The 24970-nt window shown below is 41.8% G+C and overlaps 2 protein-coding genes across 6 annotated transcripts; one reads left to right on the top strand and one right to left on the bottom strand.

Annotated features, from left to right (window-relative positions):
- Positions 1-1776: 1776 nt before the first annotated feature.
- Positions 1777-18726, bottom strand: LOC135914090 (transmembrane protein 184C). 2 transcript variants are annotated; one of them, XM_065446841.1, is made up of 9 exons: positions 18468-18726; positions 15823-15859; positions 15537-15742; positions 14470-14544; positions 14264-14357; positions 13511-13623; positions 12703-12802; positions 7350-7524; positions 1777-2928 (listed from the first exon to the last, which is right to left on the bottom strand). In XM_065446841.1, exons 1-9 carry the CDS (start codon positions 18719-18721, stop codon positions 2741-2743), a joined length of 1242 nt encoding a protein of 413 aa, XP_065302913.1. In that variant the 5' UTR covers positions 18722-18726; the 3' UTR covers positions 1777-2740. The 2 variants fall into 2 exon arrangements, with proteins under 2 accessions (XP_065302913.1, XP_065302914.1); XM_065446842.1 differs by having other exon boundaries at positions 2690-2928; positions 7256-7524.
- Positions 18727-19047: 321 nt separating this feature from the next.
- Positions 19048-23264, top strand: Alg11 (ALG11 alpha-1,2-mannosyltransferase). Of its 4 annotated transcripts, none has more exons than XM_065446837.1 (4): positions 19048-19163; positions 19668-19883; positions 20623-21563; positions 22907-23264. In XM_065446837.1, the coding sequence occupies exons 1-4, from the start codon at positions 19132-19134 to the stop codon at positions 23185-23187; spliced, it is 1470 nt and encodes a 489-aa protein (XP_065302909.1). In that variant the 5' UTR covers positions 19048-19131; the 3' UTR covers positions 23188-23264. The 4 variants fall into 4 exon arrangements, with proteins under 4 accessions (XP_065302909.1, XP_065302912.1, XP_065302911.1 ...); XM_065446840.1 differs by having other exon boundaries at positions 19151-19285; XM_065446839.1 differs by lacking the exon at positions 19048-19163 and adding an exon at positions 19298-19600.
- The last annotated feature ends 1706 nt before the right edge of the window (positions 23265-24970 follow it).

Here is a 24970-nt window from a genome sequence, read left to right as displayed (position 1 = left end):
AAAAGCAACGCCAAATTCAATTTGAAACGGGCAGCCGGAACTGTCACCATGTTTCACGCAGACGCTAATGCTAAATCTGAGAAATAGCGTGCATACGCTATGGGTCGTTTAGCGTTCTGCGCACGCGCAGTGACAACCTGCTATTTTTAGCATACCCTAAACTAAAACTGGTATGTGCTGCAAGGACTCCCGCCGCATTCGATGCATGGCTTAACTCCCAGGAAATTATTGCAATGTCATGCCAACAATGAAATATATGAGCAGAGGCCCAAAAGTAACACAGGTCATTTATTCGAATATTTCCTCAAACATTTCAAAACATTTACTTTAGAATTACTCTCTCTGGGACACAATAGACTTGTCCTGCTCATTATCTTTCACAACTGTTCAACTCTTGCTGCGCTGACCAGCTCAGACCCGCAAGAGCAGCGACAGCTGATCCAGCGGGCATACGGAGTGGCGTGAGCCAATGGGGCCCTGAACTAAGGGCTGCACCCTACGAGAAAGTCGCCCAATCGCATTAAAAATAAATGTCTTTTCTCTCTTGCAAACTGATGAGCCTCAGTGCTTCCATCATTTTTTGTCATCTCGTCCACATCTTCAAAATGCTTACCTTTAAATGTCAGTCTTTTGGATAAGAAGTTGCTTGAGACAAGATATAGGGAGTAGATGAATAGGTAAGATAGCAATGTCATCCCATTTTTGTTGAGAATTACTGCACACACACAGTAGTGATGTGTAGGCAGGATCATTGCGATGCTCAAGCCATTTTATTGTGAAAGCAATTATATGGACACTCCAGGTGCATTTCTGCCACAGGTGTCGCTGTGACATTCCGTATAAAGCCCAAGATCAATAAAATTGTCGCCGCATGCTGTATGCGAGGGTGAGCTGACAATCGCAGTTCAATTTTGCGCATGCAAGGGAGGAAAGCAGGGAGGAAACGCGCTGCCTGATGGTAGAGAGGGCACATACCCTCCCAGGCTGCTGCATCTTAAAAGCCATCTGCAACGGGGAAAGAGTTCGCCTTGCACTGTGTTTTTGAGGCTTAGTTCGTGTTGATGCAAGAGGCAGCATGAAGGTCAATTTGTTCGTTGCTGCTGCCGTGCTTCCTCGCTCCGGCGTTTTGATGACGAGTTTCCGCAGTCGTCGAGTGAGATGTATTCACATTAGCTTGTGTGCGTGACACCATGCATGTTAATCTAGCTAGTGTGCCTGTGTTTACAAGTTCTTACAGCCGATAAAACTACTATCCTTACTTTGTATAGCTGTTCACTAATTTGCTATTGCAATTGATGCTTTGCCTTCTGGGCAAAACTGCAACTTTTTGTGAACTATATTGTACAACTGCTGGGGTACTTCAATGTAAAAATGCTAACTGGCCTTGTGCTGCATATTGAAAAGGTTCAAGGTGCTCAATATATTGAAATGTTTCCAATTGACGATAGGCGTCGTGGGCATGGACCTAAAACCAATCTTGGCCGCCTCTATGCGGAGCAAAAAGGCACACGGGGCGGAGGAAGCGGCCATCGCCTTAGCCATTATAAGCACTAAAGCCAACACAATCATGACAAAGGGCCCAACGTCGTGGCGTTGTGCCCAACGCCACGACTTTACTGGGACAACCAAGTGACCACTTTTTCACCTCCTCAATAATTCTTGCTTCGTGGCCAAGAGTAGGAAACAGTTCTCAAACAAAGCATCCATACTATGAAACATGGATAGGAAACAGCAACTTCCTATGAGAAGTATATAGACACTCCTATACCAGACAGCACAAAGGTTGAATAAATTTATTTCCACATCAAAGAAATAGAGATACGTGACAAGCATTCACACACAGTGGCTGAATAAGGCACTCCTTACACAAATGTTCGGAACAGTCATGCCATATAAACGATGCCACGGTCATTTTGGGATGACTAGAGATGCCAGCAGTAAAATTAACAGATCACATTACAAAGTGATAAGTCTCGGCAGCACAAAAATGTGCCTGCAAAGCAGATCAGAGTGGCCAGGACCATTTCACCTAAATTCTGCTAAAAGCATAACAGTAAAACTATAACTCCTCTCGCATCAAACAAACTTAAGATCAAGCAGCTCGTATGTGGCTAGTGCTGCACACCACATCAAGTTCAGTAGCTGTACGGCCGTGTCTAGCCAAAGCTAATTATGTCCTGTGTTTTGTCAGGTAACTTACAATGGTACGAAAAGTGCACACACAATATATTAGAATTTATGCCACTAGTGTTCCATGAAAAGGGCTTTGGTGAATGGCAAGATTAACCTGTACATTACCATTTACACTTGCACACATACACACACACCACTTTAGATTTGCTCCGAGAAATGCATAAATAATATGTGCAGTAACACCACAATAGTTACTAATAACTAATCAGAAACAAGGGAGAAAGGAGGACCCCACAGCAGTAGTAACAAAGCAAACAGATGTGCTTGGCAAAAAATATACATTAAAGCTCTGGTAGTCCTGAAGTCTCTAAAACGCAAGGAAAACTGCGGGGCACAAGAAGGCAGCAAGCTGCTGCAGTTTCCTCTGAAGTGTCAGCCAGGCTGGCCAATAAAAAAAGAAGAAAACTGTCAAACTGATATTCGCCGACGGTGCGACCATTATCACTATCCTCTCGGTCGCTATGTGCACAACCACACAAACAACGGCAGGCAGCTGACAAATCCGTCATCACATAATAACCAATCTCCAACTTTTGGAAAGGCAGCCCTAAGTAACATGTGCATTTGTAGAGCTGCCTGCAATGCTCAGATACCCACTTCGAGATGGCCTGTCATTCAGAAAGTCGCCGGGCTCATTCACCGGAATGTAGGTATCATCTGAAAAGCTTCCTAGCAGAAGTTTTCGCTCGCTGAAGTAGTCAGGCTTGCGTTGGACTGTATTCTTCACAGTGTTGCCTGTAAACAGTAAAAATGAATGCACATTGAGTGACAGACTACTTGTGTTAATCAATGTTCAGCTTTTACAGATGTATCAAACTGAATGAGCAGAACAATAACATAACATGCAAGAGGAATAGTCCACTACTGTAGTTGCTGCAGTTTTTCTCAACATTTTATGGCTAGAGATTACACTTATATGCATGTTTCATTCGGTTCAAAAACTAACTGACAAGTCTGTTCACATTTGATATGCTTTATGAAAACCATAAGATGAAGCGCAGTAGAAGAAGTGGCAAAAGTCCTTCCCCAAGTGAGGACAATAGTTTTTTAACAGTTCCGCAGAATGCAAATCAAGTACATGCTTATCTTTCACAAGCTTATGTTTCATAAACATTGGTTAGGTCACCTCCTTTTGATAATCATCAACAGCTATCCTACTTAGTGTTTTGTTCCTTCCTATTTACTTCACCAAGTGAGTTCTGAACATGACAGAAGGAACACACGTGTGGCGAGATGCAACAGTGACTAAAGCTCAATTCTCAAACACAATAAATCTTCTCAATTTATGAACGATAGCAACAGTATTGGTTAATTCCATCACATGGCAGACGTAAAAGGTCTTGCTTTAACAATAGTGGGCAAACGGTAGAACCATGGCTACTAATGTTTCGATACACACAAGCACAGATGGTGGTAGAGGTTCTTTGGCAGAAAGTTGTGGATCAGAGCACTACTTCAGAAAACTGGCGCTGTGACTTGTACACTATTGCAACTCTTTAAAGAAAGAACTGTGCGTACAAATGTTGGCATAACAACTCATTCTATGAAGATGTTAGGAAACACAATTGCATTAAATTTCAGCCCATACAAATATTGACACATGATCCTGACATTATACATCACCTCTATTTGTTAGTTTTATAAATAAATTTGAATCCTGGAACCTGGCAGAGTGGTGCTACACCTACACCACTTTGTCTACAATGTGTACCTAAAATTGAACTGCACTTTAGTGGCCTTTTAAAGACGTTAAGCAGTGCCTTTTATGAACTTTCAAAATGCCTTTGGTACGAAAGGCTACCACCTCATGCAAGTCCTTCCACAAGAACATTTTGCATCCCCACTTATAAAGAGCCAAACTGTTGCTCCCAAGTCATCTTGGCTGCTCTAGCTCTCTGCCATTCCTAGCACTTTGGAACTTGCAGCTTTCTTGCCAGAGAGTGCAATGCTCCATCACGTGATGTCACTGGCAGAAAGGCCACATGATGTGGTGCCTCGCTTCTCTCATTTGCATGCCTGATTGACTATAACTAGCTGGAGTTCAGAAAGCACTATGATTGCCTGATCTGTTTTCCCTGTTGCCCTGATTAATTATTCTATTTAAGTTTGTTTTCTTCTATAACTCGTGGCTGCAGCTATTTGGAAGCTGACACCAAGTGGTCATGGCTACTAAGGTAAGTTTGTCTGGCTCACCAATAGAAAAAAGGATATCACATTGCTTATAATGTCACAGTAAGAGAATCTCGAAGATATTAACACGAAGAAGCTGATGAAAGAAAGGGTGACTGACAGAGAATGTCTAGGAAACCAAAAGCACTGACACCATATACAAATGAGATGCAGCTGGCGGAAGAGTACATGCTTGGAAAATGAAACAATGAACCAACCAGCTTGCAAAGCTGGCCTAAGTTCAAAGGCCTTTTGTAGCTGTCATTTGGGTAGGGAAACGAGCAGTCACCTTGCTTGCATCCCTCACTGACCATCGATATCAAGGTCAGAAGTTGATATATCTACAAGAAGGGGCAACTCCTACTGTAAGCTACATGGCTGACTCAGATTGTGATAATTGTGAGGATAACACAGGCTTACCATCTTCACAAAAAACACTGTGTTTTCAGTGGGCAAGGCCAGATTGTCGGCATTTATGCATACCATATTTACTCGGTTCTAATGCGCCCTCGATTGTAATGCACATCTGCTTGCCATGACGTAAAAAAACAAACATCCTTTACAGTACCGCGCACGTTATTTTTTCCTACAGAAATACAACCTTCATTTGTAAAAACAAAAATTTACTCCCAATACACTAAAGTTGCGATAAATATCTGCCCAGTGCAGCATACGTCACCTTACAATGTTGTGTGTGTGTATGGCTCATTCACGGCTCATTCATGTTACTACAGAGGACTGCCATAGTTGTGAACAGTAAACATTGCTTCCGAGATTCACATCTGGTCTTTCAGCAGAGAAAGTGTTTTGGGTGGTGTGACATTCATGTAGACAAAAGGACAACTATGAAAGCTTCTTGTAGCCTTTCCTGATAGTGGCATCGTGTCTTGTTATTAAGTATAAGTACCCTACTTGCTTCTTTTTGTGCTTCCTATGAACAGTGTCACAATGTCTTGACTGCAAGTTTGTTACTGAAGTCGCATTAGTTACACTCGTGTGATACTTTCCTAATTTATTTACATACCAGCTCCTAGGTAGCACTGGCACACAGCGCAAGTGGTTGCTTGTGACAACACAGAACGCTGAGCTTTTGTGACTAGTGCAATGCACAGTGCTTAGCTAACCAATATATTTAAAGTCACTTGAGGAACTCAAACAATGAGAACTAAAGGGGCTTTGCAAATGTGCAACTAGCATGTTCACTTGTTCCCAAGGTCATGTTGATTCCAGCTCTGTAGTTGAGGGAGAAGCAAGAGTGATGTTCACAGTACATCTCACTGCTGTGCTGACTTATTTCAGTAATGCATGATGCCTTCACTTGGAAGTTGGTGACAGCAGACGGTTATATCTCTGCATAAGTGCTGGTTAAAGGGTTGTGCAGTGGGCAGGTTTAGCCAGCATGTCGTACCAACTTCCTCCATGTGTCTGTGATGTGCTGTTGTCAACTGGCTACATAGCCTTTCATTCAGGAGTCGGAGCTTAAGCCTTATTTCTAAACTCTGCTGCCCCTTACTATGCTACATGGCAAACTGGCATTAAAAAAAGAAATTCAGTCAACTCTCATTACAATGGACCCTGGTAATCCGACGAAAACACAAAGCTTTATCCAAAGTCCGTAATATCCAAAACACCTCACTTCCGAAACTTTTATTGCAATGTCTAAGAATGTTATTGCATTGTTACTGCAAAGAGTGAGTGACGAACGTCCAAAGTAAAAAAACAAACAAAATAAAGTCACAGTTTCGCCCGCAAGGTGAAGCACCGATTGCAATAGCCAATTAGTAGACAGCTATGTGAAGTAAGGATAACAGTTTTATCTTGCTCGATGACCGTGGAAAGTAGCTGTCAAAACGTTGGAGTGAGGAAGTGCGGCAGCAGCAGCGAGTGTATTGACCTTTATACTGTCTCTCGCTTCAATGCGAACTAAATGTCGAAAGCACAGCACATATGAAGCTACCGGAACTGGGCGCACTTTGTCCACATTGCAGATCGCTTTCAAGATACCACGGCCACGCAGCCACGCCGTAAGCAGCAGCCACCAGAGAGGAACACCCTCTCCCTTACCTCTCTCAGTGCCTTGCATGTGAGAGAACACAGCATATTTCTGTCTCGCCTTCCTCTCTTACACATGCTATATTGAGCCACGATCTTCGGATGACCCTCACAAGCCTGTCAGCCCGTGTCGACACGGCAATAGTACGTTTTATATGCCTGATTAAAAAAAAAAAAATTTCAGCTAATGTCGTCCACTGCAGCCAATAATCTGTTGTAGCGCGGTCCGGTAAAGGTGAACTTCGTTGCATTACTGAAATAGGTAGAACAAACTAAAGCTGAAATAAGGTCCATTATATCCGAATGTCTGTTGTACACGGGTCCATTGTAACGAACGTAGACTGTATTCATCTGCAAATGAAATGCAGAAAGAAGCGACCTCACCAGCAATGGAGTTCATAGGAGCTTTTTATTTGTCTGTGTCTAGCCATTTCTTAGTTACACAACTTCCATATTTCTGTGCTCCAGTTTTCATTATTGTTTTTGAACTTACGTGCCACACAGGTGGCACGTAAGTTCACCATCGTAACTTCCCCACGCATCTCTGTGACACGCAAGTGTATTAACTGTTTCCATTAACAAATTACTGTATAGCTCCCTCCTGTAAGAGTAGCATGCACTTATCTCAGATCAAGTAAATGCAACAGTCAGGGTTACTCTTGTATGTAAGCTAGTATTTGCTGTAGCAGCACACTTTCACCATGGTGGGTACTACAGGGCCAAGTCCACGCAGACAGGAGACAGCTAGAGAAAGCAGGGACAGAACAGCCTTAGCTTGAGGCTTGTGTGGTACATGCGCCCATCCCAGGTAGAGTAAAGCACATATAGTAGCCTGCCTTACCGCCATGGCTAGCACGGCCTTTCATACATCCTGTGTCAGGTCAGAGGTCCCGCGCGGCCATGAATGAGAGGCAGCAGGGAGTAGCCCGCCTTACCGACATGTCTAATATGGTCAGACACGTCCTGCGTCACGTCGGACACGTCCCACATGGCCATGAACGACAGGCAGCAGGGAATGGGCCGCGCGTGTGGATCCACGTACGGGACGTGTGAGAAGGCAAAGTAGTGGGCAACCGCAGCCACAAACATCTCTATGCAGATCAGGAAGTCCTGAAAGGAGTGCAAACAAAAGAGCTTCTTGTTACTTTTGCCGATCATCCCCAGTACAAGTACAATGTATTCCTGTGTGCAGCACACAAGCGCAGCACACCCACTCAATGTATTCTAACTGTATTTACCCATTATTCTAAATGTATTTACCTAAGTCTAATAAGTACTTTTTCCAAGGAAAATGGGCCAAGAACTGACTAGACAACAAAACCCAATCCAAAACCAACACTGCAGTCATGATTAGAAAAGGCCTACAGTAAAAGCCAAGATCTATGGCACTGTTATCGCAAGATGGCGACAGAGAACATTTTTGTGTAGGTTGGTGGTGATGACATGCTGCTTTCCTTACAAAGCCTCATTCAAGAGAAAAGCTGTTTTAGATGTTAAGATAGCAGCAACAGAATTATGTCACATGTTTTTTATGTTCCAGAGATGTATGTATCTTTGGATGAATTGACAAAGTAGTTAGTTGAGGTGTGAGACACAGTCCCATTTGTGATGGTTGCACAGAGTTGTTCAAGGAATACACAATATCTAACACAATGAATGGAAAGGAAGATGACATGTTGTGGTCCATTGAGCACAGTAATTAGCTGACTGAGAGTGATGTCAATGAACATTACATGTAAATAAATTTCCACACTGTGAAGGAAAATCATGTATTTTTTATGATTTACCAATCATGCTACTCTTTTTGTGTTAAAAAAATTAGATGCCCGTAAGATTCGGGCTCAAATTAATTTTTTACTTTCAACACACAAAAATTTGATGTGCATTAGAATCACGTAAATGTGGCAATCATTGCGATGTCTACATGTGCAACAAAACACCCTCATTGCCCTTGAGACTGTTCTGCAGATGTGGCCGATCAAGGAATGCTACATGTAATTGAATTACCATGACCAGTGGCCCACACATTTCAACAAAACGATAATTACATTAGTCTCAAGAAACTGTGCTACGGCTTAATGCTTTTATATATGCCATATTCACACAGTATTTATTTATTTATTTATTTATTTATTTATTTATTTATTTATTTATTTACGATAGATGCATTCAAGGCCTGTAGGCACTACTGAAAGGCATGGTAATACAGTTGATCCCATTCAAGTGCCACGAAAATTGTATTGTTAGAACTGATAATTGTTATAACCGGGTTGCATGAAAACGAAAAATTCAAAATGGCAGATAGTGTAGCTGTTCAGAGAAAACTATAATGGCGGGGAGGCCAGTTCTCCCTCTCACCACCTTCCTCCATCTGGCTTCTGATTGTGTTGACTCATTTAACTGTTGAAGTCCGCTTCCTGCGCGCTCTGATCACATGTTGTTAACAAGCCGTGGATGTTGGCGTTCAAGACTGGCACTGCTATAACTGCAAAGAGGGGTCACAGGCAGCAAGTGACATACGAGCTCCGCCAAGCATCGCCTTGGTGGCCCCACCAGACACCTTTTAAAGAATGCGGGAAGGTTGTCGCGGCAGCATCTCGGCTTGAGAAATCCAGAGGAAATGCTGGGACATGATCGCCACAAGCATCTCACCATGTACTTCCCACTGTCTTGCACAAGAAAAACAGCATGTCTGTCAGCCTTGCTTGTTTTAAGCGAACCTTGCTGACATCCTTCTCCATGGCATCCTGGTGCTCCACATAGTGAGCAGAAAGTCCCTCACGAAAACAAGCCCATGAGGAACTGACTCATCTACAGGACTTCCCGCATGCTGTTGAGGCAGCATGCTCTACAGGGTCAGCGCTGCCGTCGTGGCTGTAACTGTCGCTGTCCGATGCAAGCACATTCACGATGATCGCCTCATCGGTTAGAAGCACTTAGTTTCCAAATCTATAGCATTGTGCTTTCTTTTCACTGGCAACGTCATGCATGGCCAATGATAAGCGAGCGGATCAGCCATCTTCCATTTCGGTGGCAAGTTAAACGAGGCTGAGAAACTACGTGGCCAAGAACGACTTCAACGCAACGAACAAAGACAAGCACGAGCGACTTAATCCGTTAGCAGAATTTCGCAGAATGAGGGCCGCAGAATAAAGAACCAACTGTGAGGGCCCAGACATAGAGATGGTCCAGCGAGCAATCTGGGAGCAGCGCTGGCAGTGCATTTGGCGCGGTTCATATGTGTTTCGGAGGGTGGCACGGCACACAACTATGGGCGCAGCCCATTCCTGTTCAGAGGGGTAGAAGGGCGACGGGAGATGTGCGTGTGAGGCTGGAGTGCATCTCTCATGATGAGAAGAGCGTGGCGGCAATTGCGGTGGCGGGTGATCGTGCAGCGGCTCGCATTTCCCTTTTTCTTCGTTCTTTTCAAAGATTTTGCATTCTATTGTCTTTCGGCACGGACACCCAGCAGCCAGACTTTGTCGTTATAACAAATAATGTGGCATGGGGACATTGTAGCAAGCGAGTTATTTCCCCACAAAATGCATACAAAAGGTGGTGGTGCAGCAGCTTTTCATTGTTATAACTGATATAGTGTTAAAACCGGTATCGTTATAAGCGGGTTTGACTGTAAATCAAAAAGTGCAGACAAATGTGTGGACAGCGTAACAGTACATAGCTTAAAGAACAGGCAGCTGCATCAACTGATGTACAAAGGAAGGCTGTATGGCATAACTGGCATGTTTGTAAATATATTCATTGAAGTAGACAGGATTCCCGATACTCTTGTTGCACACTTACACATAGTGAGCTTGATGATGTCATACTTTGCCTAGCATTGGCCTTTTTTTTTTATTCATTCATTTGTGGCAACAGTAATAAGGACAGGATAACTTTTCTTGCCTCCCCTCATTGTTTTACTGCAACAGCATCTGTGACTTAGAAGATGAGGCAATACTTGTGCATTTGTCCACTAGTGCATTTGTTCGTCACACTTTGGTTCAGCCACGACCCGACGTAATGGAAGCAAAGCTATTTGACCTTGAGTTAAACTAATGACTGTGCATTTTCATGCCAGAAATACAACCACTACATAACAAGTGCTTTCCATACACAGACAATACCACAGCATACAGCTGTGGACAGCGTTGATTCAGACACAGAGCCCGAAACATTGGTACTTGTGCACTGTGACATGCTCTTTCTACACTACAATAGCATTTGAATTGCTTTGTGAGTGCTGCATAAGGGACGTAAGAGTTCATGAAGCAAACGTATGGCACTCTTTGGCCATATATAATATCGCATATAAATGCGATATTACAGAAGTTAGGTGTGATAACGGGAATTCTGAACCGAAACCGCTACTTAATTCCGAAGTCAATAATATTGATCTATAATGCCCTCTTCACTTCGTATCTAAACTACTATCATTCGGTCTGGGGGATTACTACGCAATCGAACTTCGCACGGCTATTAGTAATGCAAAAAAGAGTTTAGAGAATAATTGAGAATGTGCCAATCCGGCATTCTACTGTGGAGCTATTTAACAAATTCAGAATATTTGGAGCACAAGACGCATATGAATATAAATTGTTGCATGAATATCGCCTTAACTATGACTGTCATAATTCTCTCTTCATGGGGTTAGTAAATCTCCATCTGAAGGAAGCGTCATATAATACAAGAACAGAAATATGGAATGTTCCGTATTGTCGCACTGGCTATGGTAAGCAAATGCTTCTTAACAAACTTCCATGTCTACTAAATGGCTATAATGAAAAACAAATCGATATTCGCAAAGTAAAATTATCTGACTTGTACGCATTCTTCTTAGCCTAACATTGACCTCTAGAGCTGTTTATGATTTGTATTTAATTATATTGTTTTAATGCCACTATTACTACACTTATGTTGTTATGAAATGTTGTGGCAGTGTTCGATGCTGAGACGAAGTGATGTATCTTAACGCATGATGCCTTATGTAGGGCAGTGACTAGTGATGTGTTTAATCTTGAGGTTTTTGTCAAAGTGTATGACAATGTTGTGTTTAATGTGACGGTTTTGTGAAAGTGGATGACCATATGAATAAAATGTATATGCCTCTGATGCTGTCTTTTCCAGTGTGGGGGCGAAGGACTCCCTCAAGCCATCCTTGAACGGCTTTTTCCTTCGCCTCCCATCACATGTATATGTGATAAACCAATAAAGAATCAATCAGTCAATCAACCAGTATCTCTTGCACCAAAAAACACATCATCATCATCATCATCACCATGAAGGAAATGCAAAAGAAAACAAGAAAAAAAAAAGGCCGGAAATGAAGGCAGGTCATCTCTTCGAAGGCTCACTAATGGGCATGTAATGCATGTCCTTCTTGCACGTGGCTGGCACAGTGGTTACAAATGGCCTGCTGCTTTAAGCTAGCTGCATACTTCTCTAGATTGTCGAGGAGCCTCTCGAAGTTGTCCAGGTGTTCCTAGGAGCCCTATTCGGGTAGCTCCAGTGCTACATGAATAGGGCTCCAAGGATTTTCCCCTCGAGGTCATATGGGATTCTCTAAATGTAACGAGGAGTCGGGAGGCTCACATTTGCTATTCAGAGCAATAAAGTCCGAAGAATAAACAAGCAACTGAAATTTGTTTTTTCCAGTTTTCTGCTTCTACACACACCTATATTCAAAAGTACAAGGATGTACACCCGTGAGCAAAAGTATACGGACCACAGGGTAACTGAAAAAACTGGATTTCTTTGTAATTAACATGTATAAACAGTAACTGAAGATAACACTAGAAAATTCGTAATGTTAAGTTTAGATTGCAGTCTCATTTCAAGTTGCATTAACAGACAGAGCAGAAAACTAGTTTTATCACGCAATCTCTGGTCCGTATACTTTTGCTCACAGGTGTACGTAGAACAGGACGAAAACATGATGATGCCAGCTTTAATGTTATTTTCAGAAAATACCATGTTATTTCTTCATAATGCATCACTGATACCAATGCTGGTGGCATTTCCACAAATTACAGCTATGGATAAGCACATTTGCAGAAAGGGCTCAATTAGCAAATTATAGTGAGCTCAGACTGGTTACTTTTCATAAATATTTTGAGGGCATGGATCACCTAGCGTTGCACACTGTGGTTAAGGGATTAGCTTGGAAGGCCACTAGATGCCCAGTTTTTTCTTATTACAACATAGATGATCTTTAGACATGCAGTTCCACTGGGATTGAAAACTAAGAAAATTGCTATACCTAGTTACCTTATTGAAAGGCACGATGCTTACCTGAAGACCTCTGTTCACATCACCAGCAGTTCCTTTCTCACTAAAGAAGGAGGGGGACACTATGCCCGTGTAAATCAACAGCGAGATGATCACTGATTGGCTGAAAAAGTAAAACAACTGTTTTTATATCTTATGGGGAGACAGAAAACAAAAACGGTTAGAGCTAATCCAATCACATTAATACTTGATCTCTGCATTTCAACAAAAGCTTACATTTTACTCTATGCATGTCATGCTTCTTAAGTACTGAAAGAGGCCAACCATGATCACTGGCAGAGCTACGAGCAGCAAGCAGCACATGAATATAATGGTAAATTCCTGTTGGGGTGAATGTTAAGGGACCTTGAAGATCTTTGTCTTACCATTAGTCATCTTGACAGAGGTGAACAGGATCTACACGAAGCTAAACAAATGTTCCTGAACTCTTCAGTTCAAAAGAAAACTTATCTGAACAAGATTTATCTCAAACGAAGTCTATCGCATACCCTTCAAACTTACACAAATAAAACACTGAGCCAGCTTCAAAAAGCATTCGAAACCTTTCAACATTGTTTTTGTGTTTGAATGTGAGAGTAAACAAACATGATTTGCTTCGAGCTAAATTAATGTCATGTGAATTTTCATAATTCATTTTTTTTCCTTCATGTCCGTGTGATCTGAATGCGAGAACACTAAGCACTGCATAGTACTTTTTTAGCTGCATTACTAGATGTATGTGATGAGTAGCATAAACCTTGTAAGGTGTCGCTGCACATTTAAATACTTTAATTACACAAAGCAGTATATAACTACAGGAAGTCTTACTTACAAGAAAGAAAAAAAGACGACCGCTTTGATGCACAGAAATTTCGGTATTGGTGACATCGGTGTCAGTTCAGTCCTATAGGCCTTGTAAAACAAGACTAGGCTGTACATAGCAATCTGTGGAAAAACAATGCATACAGGTTAAAAGGATCATATCAGCACAAAACAGCCCACATTATGAACAAAAAGAAAGTGCCTACTGTACGACTTGACCTCCTGAGACTCTTTATTGCATGTTGGCTTCAACCGTTTTCAAAGTTAATTTGCAACTGTAAACGTAAAATATTCATACCGAATATGAAATCAGATGCCTGAGGAAGTATATGTAAGAAGTCTGGTCACATTCTTGGAGCCAGCTTTTGAGAAAATTGACCCCAATTTAACGAAGGCCACTGTGTTGTCACAAATGGTGAAAAGCCACCATGTATGTACGTCCATGTATGTACGTGGAGGTCCTGCTTCTGGCATCTCAGACATATAAATAAAAATTGGTTTTACATGTTTGTTACATATGACTCAGTAATAAGAACAGACTTGCAAAGCGATTATGACTCTGAGTTGCCTTCAGGTCTCTGAAGGTTAAATTAAAATTAAAAATTAAATTATGGGGTTTTACGTGCCAGAATCATGACCTGATTATGAGGCATGCCAGAGATTAAGTTACATATGTACATGGTGATTTAAAGCAACTGGTAACAAATGCTAGGACATATGCAATACAGAAGAAAAAAAAATGAGTAAGGAATCTTATGCTTACAAACTGCGATATGTTGTTTATAACCACGATATATGGGTACGCATATCCGAAATCAAACTTTCCTTCTCCATATTTTCCAAACATTTCAGTTATGCTGCAAAAAAAGAAAAGAGACACAGAGAGAAAAAAAAAAGAAGAAATTTTGAAGACACTGCAATGCACATGAAGAATCTGTCAAAATATTGTGAAAAAGGTTAAGAACTCACAGGGCCAATGCTGTTGTGATTGGTCTGATTACTGTGTACTGAAGAATACCATGTCGACAGGAATTAATAAAGCGCCTAAAAGAGAATAACACAAGCTCTGGTTTACCAGACAAACAATTGCAAATGTGTGTTGCTCTGTAAACATCACAATTAACAACTGCTAAATTAGCATGGATCCTATTTCATGTATGCAGAAGTAACATCATATGAGAAAATGAGCACCAAAAAAGCCTACAGCTAAGCTTTAACAGCAGCTTTTCAAAAAAAATTTCAAGAGGCAGATTCCTTTACAAAGGGGTAAAAACATGATTTGCTTGATGGCACAAGTACCAGTGAACAAATGCAGTTTGAACACATTTAAGTACACCAATGTCTGCCACAGCAGCTCATTTCTCAGCACGTAGTCACTGGTAAGATCTATGGCTGCTGTGGCTGCATTTCGGCAGGCGTGGAATCTAAAAACAGTCGTGAGCTTAGAAATTTAGGATTGGTTTGCATTTGCCCATTTGTAAAGTTACCGGAGAGTTGATAACCTTTGTGGAGATAACAGTAAATTGCTGCACAGTAGGCTGTTATCAAGTACTGAAGCAGTGAAGCATACCCAAAAATTGTTTCTGTAGCTCAACAACTTACAGTGAGGCAATTTGCTGTCAATGATCAACCATGGAAATTTGTCGCAGGTAAAATGCTTCATGGTTGCAGCCCAAGGGGCAAAGTTGATTTTGGGTTTTTCCAAATTGTGGTGCATCTCATACTTGAGATGCACTTACTATACTTGATACTTGAGATACCTGATATTGCTTTAAAGATCATAGTATTGTGCTTTAGGTGAATGTTAAACAGCTCCAAGTGGTCCAACTTAATCCATAACCCCTACACTATGACATCCCTCACAACCCACAATGCAGTTTCAATATGTTAAACCTGCATTAATTAATTCCATCATTCAATCAATTTAAGGACACCGATAGTAAGAAGCAATTAGTCCTGAACACAATTTTTTTTATGCCTTCTAAACAGTGAAAAACATAGAAGAAAGCATGCTGCACATGAGAAGGCCGACTTACAAGCCACCAGGGCAGGGCCGGAGAAAGCAGAGTGGGAAAATGTGCTTTACAGATGGTCTGTGCTCATCTGGAGATATTTCCATTTCCAGCTCTCGGTGCAGAAAATTCAACAGGAACACCATGAAGTTGTATATCACATAGGCTTCGTAGCACTCCCTAATTGTGTCAAGGTATATTCCAGTCTTTGGCCATGTCAGAGCAAGCCACTGCAGCAGAGACAGGAACGGGAAAATGCAATGATGCATCACAGTGCCGCCATTTCTTCCTTAGTAGTGACTGTACTTACGCAGTTGAGCGAATAGATTGGTACCATCCATAGGATTCTGCAAGCAAAAATCAACACCATGAGAACCACTATGTTACTTCACTGCTGAAATTTCTTTCAGAGAATATAAATATTAAGGAAGCAAGCTCAAAGCAAAATGTCAGCTTATTTTCACTTCATTAACAAAAGCTTGATATCCCTCCACCAGGCATCAAATATTTTTAGGTATGATGTAAAACGTTTTGGGCATGTTGGCCACAAAACACATTGCAATTATTTTAGCCACTACTTTATTCTCTCAAAGCTAAGCACCCCTTGTTTTCTTTCATGCCAAATATGATCATTGCAAGATAGTAAATTTATATGCATAGCAGCTAAAGAGAGACGTTACAATGTATAAGCAAGAAATATTTCTTTCACTTGGAGAAATTTTAAATTACATAGTCCAATGTCATTTCAAAAGCTAGAAAAAGTTAAAATTTATTGGGTAACTTGCTATGTGCCATCACTGCATTTTGTCATGGTCACTGGTTACTTGACATGGAGTTCTTCTAGGCATTGCCTGCGCTGATGCCCTCGCTGCTATCATAAGAAATGAAAATGAGTCGTTTAAATTTGCTACACTTGCCAAAAAAGCAAATATGCCACTATACTGGCTTGAATGCTGACAGCCACTTGAATAAAGACGACAGATTCGCATTAACACATATTTCCATCTTCCTTCTTGAGAATGACATGGGAGCACAGGTTCAAAAATGTTTACATTTTAGAAAACAATGCTTATTTATATATATATTTAAAAAAAAGCATGGTACACACTTCTACCACTAACTCCATAAGCAGTAATATTTTACTGAACTGTAGCACTCACTGACTCATGCCCACAAAACAAGTTAACTTTTTGTCATAACTCAAAGTTTTACAATAATTCATATGTGTCACTGAATCAAACACTTTTAACACAAGGAGGCCAGAGGCATGCTTCTCCAGCCAACCTCCCAGCGTTTCCTCTCATTAAACTTTCTTCTCTCTCCCTTGATAGAAGTGTGTTGTTCTGTCAATAAAGTTTATAGTTGTTAGGCAGCCAACTGGACGTACTACTGGCTTTTCTTCTTTAACTCTTTTGTGCACACATTTCGAGCTTGTGAAAAAAACAAATATGATTTACAGCGTCAAACCTCATAATTGGTATTCTGGTAAAACACATTGTTGGATAGTTGGTGCATTATATTTAAGAAAAAACCCAGCCAAAGAAAGACGCACACAGGAAACATACAAAAAGACAGGAAAGAGGCTGGACTATCAACAGTGGAAGAGGACCAGAAACAGCTCATAGTCCAGCCTCTTCCCGTCTTCTTGCACGTTTCCTGTGTGCATCTTTTTTTGGATGGTGTTTTTTTAAAGAAGAGCTCATAATTGGGTGCCTGCTCCAAAGCTTCTCTGAAAATGGTGTACAGTGCTCCATGATTGCAACACGATAAACAGGCCACATAACAGCCAGCACTTCTTGCACCAATGGTGAGCGCTGGGGGACCAACTGCCGCCACATTGCATAATAAGGGCTCTCGCTTTCATCAAATATTACAATGCATCAGATCAGTGTCTCCAGTGCCTACCGGTGGCCCAAAAAGTACCAGTCGCCGTAAGCGCCGAGCATCACATTCCAAACACCAGGCACCGTACATTACATATACAGCGCCGACCACTGTAGAAGGGCACACCTAATTTGTATTCCAATAGATGCTGCCCCAAGGTTTTTTTTCAACGCTATGAGAGAGAATTGACCAATATTATTTCTTGTTACATCTACTATATGAAAGATTATTCTGCATGCAGTCATGCAAATTTCATGCTGCTATCAGTGCCAGAATACAAATGAGAGTCCCCCCTTAGAAAAGTAAATGATACTGCATGTGATCATTACCACAGGGAATTGTCACTTGTTTACCTACTGCATTGACGTAGAAGGTAGGATATAAATATGGTATATATAAGGATAGATTACAACATGAAAAACAAAACAGCCCTATTCTCGCACCACTCTTTGACTGCAGCTACTTGAACAGCAGCACAGTGGTACACACTTGTACCACTGTGCCGCAAAGGCCACTGTGTGCTTAAGACAATGTTTTTCCCTTGGCTATGCATATGTTCAGTGTTTGCTAGCAAACTTACCAGCAGATGGATGTTATCCTAGTATGTTGCGATATAAACTACTTTTGGGAGAGAAACAAGTCGCTTGAACAGCAAGATTGCCACATAAATGTGGTAAGCACGTTGCGAAGGAAATGCCATACCAATACAACTCGGAAGGCAAGAAGCCACACCAGACCTCAGAATTCAATATGCCTCATTTAAAATAGCCGAAGTAACGAAAGTAGAGGCACAGAAAAATTGACGCGGAGCATAGTAGCAATAGAGCAGATATTTCCTTTACTTTGCCATCTCGGATCGATGAACGTTTTATAAGAGCTAATAAGTTCCGTCTCAATGTTTACACTCAGCGGGTGCTGTGGGGGTGAACCGTTAATTTCATAAAACCTGGAAGCGAGACTATTGAAGCTACGGTGGAAGGTAGTGAGAATGGTCGGAAGCCACGAAGACAATGTGAACACGACATCCGCCCACACTGGTTTAATTCATCAAACAAGAAACGGCGCACCTACCTAATTATGTGTTTCTGAAGGTGCGGCTTCGTGTAGTTTAGTATGTGCTGGATTATTTCCCAGAAAGTTATGGGAAGGGTCAAGAGAACAAAAACGCCGCTGCTGAACCAGGCCTGAACGTCTGCACTGGCACCTTTGTTCATCAGCTGGACGCTGATAAGTGGCACCACGACGAGGATCACAAGCCCATAGGCCAGGGCTACGACGAACTGTATCCACAGTTTCCATCTTGAGAGGCACCACGAAAGGGGCATGGCGTTCTCCTCTTACGTTTTGCACGATATAAACAAAATGTTATCACTTGGTAGATCTGAGTCGTCAGAATGACGCATAACACCACCCAAACGCGACGACTGAGTCACACGTTAGCTCGCGGCCTGCAATTCACAAGTCGTACTGACCACGCACGCCACTCTTCTGTTCACAATCAAGTGAGGATTTATCACACAAACCATCACTAACAATTACAGACGAATATTCTTAGCAGCATCGGCGCTGCAATACGTAAAGCAAAAGAGCAACGACCAGCGCACAGCTGCAAGCCCACCGCCATTATAGCGTCTGTGCGTTGCATAGTAGAGAAATGAGAGAGACCTGCAGTGAGCTATGATAGACTGAATCAAACTTTCTCATACCCATAATTTTCTCAAATATATTGCACTAAATGTCCCGCTTTAACGTAAGGTGTTGCCTAAGGTGAGCCTGAAGTGTGTAAACTACTTCAGAACTTTGCTCGGTGCTATTTTTTTTTTTTAGTTTCGCTTCATTCCGGCGCCGCCTTGAAGCGAAACGAGCCAAGTGCAAACATCCTTCCAAAGGTGCCCACTCACCCAATCTTTTCCGCTATCGCTGACGCGTGTGCAGGCTATGCATGGGCTATGCGTGAAGTGCTCTGATACGCCTGTACATGCCTGTACCTTGTAGCTGTGCGATTTCTCTGCTTTCGGGTGTCACCCCGGGCATTCACCGTTGTTTCGCGCCTTGGCAATTGTGTGCACACGCTGCACACACCGAGCGCACTCTTGCTTGACTTGAACTCCTATGGCAAATTTTGCCGGTTGTATACAGTGCAACGAAAGCAGAAGCTTCCCCGTGTTTACAAATAGATCGTCCGTGTAGGGGCGCGCTACGTGGCGAGTTTGAATAGTTGTGACGGAGTGATTGCAGTCACGTTGACGTGTCAGCCTGTTGATCTTTCAGAGTGCGCACTATGGCATTCCTGCTCGTCTGTTTCTTCATCCTGTGCCTCCCCTTGGCTCTTCCGTTGCTGTGGCTTCGGATAAGGACAGTCAAACGCACCAGCCGCCAAAGATTCGGAGAAGCAACACAAACTTGGGGCTTCTTTCACCCCTACGCCAATGCCTGTGGAGGTGGAGAGAAGGTGCTCTGGTCAGCGGTTCGAGCGATCCAAGAAAAGTACGCATGTTTTGATTGTCAAGTCTACTAGTTTGTACGCTTTACAAGTAATAGGTCGTATATTGTAGTGCTATATAGCGTTGTTCTTTACCTTCGATGGTTAACTGCAAGAAATCGAGAACAACACAGGCATCGCTCTTTTAGGTTTTAACTTTCGTTGAGAAGTAAGCTTTAGCTCGAGCTCAACTCCGATGCGGCCAATTGAAATACACGTAAAACGCAAAAACGCTTTTATGAGATAACCCCTGGACCGATTTTAATAAGATGTGTTGCATTTGAGAGAGAAAGTTAAATTCTAGTGACGTGTTGGAGCGGAATTTCGATTTAGAATTTCATTTAGAGCCTGAATTTCGTTAAAATAATTTTAAAGAATTCGCAAGTTCGAAAAAGACAGACGCACGAAGTTTATAATTTAATAGCTCTGCATCAAGAACAGATATCTCGGTTCTGTAAACGTTATCCATTAAACCATTCCAAACGGACAAATTCGATATGTCAATTTATATCTTACGTGAATTTGTTATATTGTGTAGAAGGGTTCTACAAAAGCTGTATTTCCATAATACTGAATTGTTTTAGATTGATGTGTAACATCAATTTCGTCCGCCTTAGATGTACTATCATATGCAATTCACAGAATTGTGATATCATTTTTCCTTGCCGAGAACTTATCTGCAATTAATGTCACTTATGGTGACTTCGAGCCCTCTCAATGAATATTTTATTTATGTTTTTGCAGATACCCAAGTCATCAGTGCATTGTGTATACAGGTGACCATGGTGTTACTGGGGACCAGATAATAGAAAATGCTGAAAAGCGTTTCAATGTCAAGCTCAGCAAGTCTGCTGTTCACTTTGTGTTTCTACGCAGACGTTCACTAGTTGAAGCACGACTCTATCCAGTGTTCACCATACTGGGTCAGAGCCTTGGATCAGTCATACTAGGTCTAGAAGCCATTCTCACCTTTGTTCCTACCATTTTCGTTGACAGCACTGGCTATGCATTCACAATGCCCATATTCAAGTTTTTTGGTGGTTGCAAGGTGATGTGCTACACACATTATCCAACTATCAGCACAGACATGTTAAGCTCAGTTGAAAGGAGAGTACAGGCCCACAACAACAGGGGACTCATCTCGAGGAGTGCAGTCCTTACGCCCATCAAGTTGCTGTACTACCGCGCATTTGCCAAGTTGTATGCATACTGCGGCTGGTGCGCAGACCTTGTGATGGTGAATTCGACCTGGACGAAAGGACACATCCTCGAGCTGTGGCAGTTGCCAACACGGACTGTTTTGGTGTATCCCCCGTGCAGCGTTGGGGACTTTAAGGCATTGCCAATAACGGACAAAGACAGTGTGTCCAGTGCCGAATTCAGAGTGCTTTCCTTGTCACAGTTTCGTCCAGAGAAGGACCATGAGCTGCAGTTGAAAGTGCTGGTAGAGCTCAAGGAGCAGTTACCCGACTCAGAGTTTTCAAAAATTAGATTTGTCATGATAGGTGGCTGCAGGAACCAGGAAGATGAGCAACGAGTCGCCAGGCTCAAGCATCTCGCCACAGAGATGGGTGTTGAAGACAATGTGGAGTTCAGACTGAATGCTCCCTTTGCAGACTTGATGTCTGAAATGAAGACAGCTTCTGCAGCTATTCACACCATGTGGAATGAGCACTTTGGAATGTGTAAGTCTGTGTTGCTTACATTGCTAACTGTATATGCTTACCCACTAGATGTTTTGCAGCTCACACAGTGATTGCTTATAGAAAAAGAAAAGAAAGAACTTGCAAAGACTCATTCCGCTTTGACAAATAACAGTGAGGTAGAGCTGTCATGCGGTCAGCTTAACCTGAACTATGAAGACACATCTATGGCAGCTTAGCATTAACAAACTAGGCAGTATGGAGCAAACATCAAATGCTCTAGAAAGAAGACTCATTAGGCTCACATGTTCAACATATCCCAACTGTAAATCTCTAGCACCCTTTGCAGGAGAAGCAAAAGCACTTAAAGGCAAGCAGCACCAAATTCTCGCTTTAGATGATATTGATTATACATGAGTAGCCTATACTATTGAAGCAGCTTTGGCAAAGCTGCAGGGCTAGCACTTGTATAATTTCTTTATTAACAGCCTTTAAATAGCACATAAGCAGATGATGTATGCAGCTGGTGATTAGCGGGTGTTAAGCCTCAGCACCTCGCCTCCGAGGCTTCTCAGTGCGCCGTGGGCAGCCACAGGCTGCATCTAATCTCTGGTGTTTTTTTTCTTCTTCCTTTTCAGTTTAGCTATCAAGAAATGTCAACTTTTGCAAGCTTCTCCTGATGCATCTCCTCATATTTTAAACAAAATTTTGCCTGGAGGTCCCTCTGGGTCTACGTTATCTGAAACGAAGCTTTTTACGCACCCAGAGTTTCCTTTCAGTTGGCCTTTAAGTGAGGATGACCGTACACTTAGTTCCTCTAGAAATTGAGCGAAGGTTATGCTTCCCACTGTTTAATAGTATTTACTAATTTTTAAAAGAAGGGTTTGTGGTAATCATTGCTTTATTTACGTTGAAGTTTTGCAGCAAAATAGAACTTTTTGGTCTGCATTGTTTAGTAAGAACACTTAGCATCTTTGCTTGCTTAGTTTGATATGGAAAAGAAAAAAAGTTCTGGCAGTAAGTGCACTTCACCATCCGCGAAGCTAGCTGCTACAAGATGCAGACTGGCACACTACTTGTCAGCTATGAAATGTCCTGAAATTATGTTAAGTGCTTTATTGAACAATACAAATAAAAAGTTAATCTTGTTGTGAAATTTAAGCAATAAAGCATGAGTTTGTGCAAGATCTTCTAAAGTTGTTAGAATGAAAACACAAGTTGCTGTAAATTCAGCAGTGCTCTTTTTCATTTATTACGTTCAACATGCAACTTGTAACTGTTATTTTATAATGTGCTCGGTGTAATGAAACAAAATTTAATTAAAGGAATTTAAGCGGCAATGCTATGTTAGTCTTGACACACATCTTTTTCCTTTCAAATTTCAGGTGTAGTTGAATGCATGGCTGCAGGCCTACTTGTGGTGGCGCACAATTCTGGTGGGCCAAAAATGGACATTGTGACCGATTATGACAATAAGTGCACTGGATTTCTGGCAGACAGCGTTTCCAGCTACACAGCTGCCTTCAGGACTATTCTGGAAATGGCACCTGATGAGAGAAGGCAAACCAGAGAAACTGCAAGGCTTTCATCAGAAAGGTTTTCTGATGAGGTTTTTCTCGAGTCTTTTCTGTCTGCTGTAGAGCCTCTGACTTCAAAAATGAATTAATGACTGCTGTGCCTCAGCAGGTTGCATATTTGGTGTGAGCATTCTACGGTGAAAATAAATAAATTATTTTGCATGGAGAGCGTGCTTGCAGTTTGCCATACTTGCAGCTCATAGAGGAGCAAGACCGTGGACAATTCGGGTCAATAAGAAACTGTCTTGGCACCATAGGTAGGCAAACTGACGAGTTGACTTGCTCACACTAGCACGGACCTGCAAGTCATAGCGAGTTGAGGAGAGTCTGAGCCCAGTGAATTAGAGCTTGTGCGAGTCCAGGTGAGTTGAAGTATGTCCGAACAACATGTGATCGCACATTTTTGAGTTCACAAAACTATAGGAGGATGACTTTGCATGATTTGAGAAAATTTGTGTGTATATTTACAAAATGTGTCTGTTGTGACAATGTTCTGCATAAGCCTATTTTTGTTGCCATAAAGACCGAAATACAGGTAGGACAGGAATATAGGTAAACACCCCAAGCTTTAATTCTAAACAAAGAAAAGAAAATGTATAAACTGGTAAAAAAATGACTGGTATGTAAGACGGCATGTGGGTTGTCTTTTTGCCACAGTATTTTGGAAAAGGAAGTTTGACCTATGTTTCGATCTTTACGGTAATTAAGGGCCTTGGTAAGAGTTAGCTTCTAAACTGGTTGGTACTCCCTACGTCCTGGGTCTGCAGGTTTCTCTGTGGTGTAGTTCTCGGGCATGTGTACTTGCATGATTTTGCCACTGTGCATCTGTTGATAAAGAGAATGTTTATCCACTCAAATATACGTAAATCTATTGTAAGCTTAACACACAGATGGTATTGTCTAAAAGATAAGGTAGGAATCGGTGCACTTTTGTCACACCTCTGAAATAGCAAGCAGCTTTTCAGTCTTTTTTTAAACAAATATACTTGTAGAATTCTGTACGAGTGTGCTGAACTGGGCTGGTTGGTGCATTCTTAGAAGGTAATGGAGCAGTGCTTCAGACGGGACTAAGTAAAGATGACAGACACGGCACTGACTAACGACCAGTGTTTATTGCACTTGAATGGCAATATATAGGCATGAGGATGAAGAATTTTCATCTGAAATTGCACATGGGCCTTCCTGTAGCAGGAATGTTGCTGATGATGCACACAATGAAAGTTTCAGTAGCCTTCTAGTGGCAAATCCTGTTGCAGCAGAAAGTTATTGTAAAAAGCTGTGAAATGCGCGCATCCATACCTGCATTACATGAGTGCCTCAGGGTTATAGACCTTTCCCATGAGAGCACCCTGGACGCTGGCATAATTCCATCTGGACTATTGTAAGCCTGTCAATAGCACTATGAACACTGGCAGCACGTGCACTTTGTACCTATGTGCATCAGCCCGGAGATGCACTCTTGTGCCTTCGTGGAAAGGCTTACACAATCTTGTGGAGAAAGCATTACCTTCACAAGTGTTTGCTGAGCTCTAATTAGTTCAAGAACTTGCGAGTCTGTCAGACTCGCAAGCTCAATTACCAGGAATGTAGCAACAAGCATGCCACTTCAGTAAAAATACCACCGGCTGCACCAATTAAGAAACACTGTCAATCGATAAATCAATTTCAGTTTATTAATTCAATCAATTAATTTCAGTTTTGTGGTACAAAAACATATATAATGAATAGGGGTTAACACAAGAATAAAATGGCATCAACTATATTAGTTACTGTATTTACGTGAACATTACACTCATAATAGTGTGTATAATCTCCACCTACTTTCTTACACACTTCTATTTCATGTGTAGCGCACCTATGCAACCTTCTAAC

This window comes from Dermacentor albipictus, chromosome 3 (genome assembly GCF_038994185.2).
Source record: "Dermacentor albipictus isolate Rhodes 1998 colony chromosome 3, USDA_Dalb.pri_finalv2, whole genome shotgun sequence".
NCBI lineage: Eukaryota > Metazoa > Arthropoda > Arachnida > Ixodida > Ixodidae > Dermacentor > Dermacentor albipictus.
Note: the sequence above shows the minus strand (reverse complement) of the source record. Positions and strands in the feature narration are given on the sequence as shown.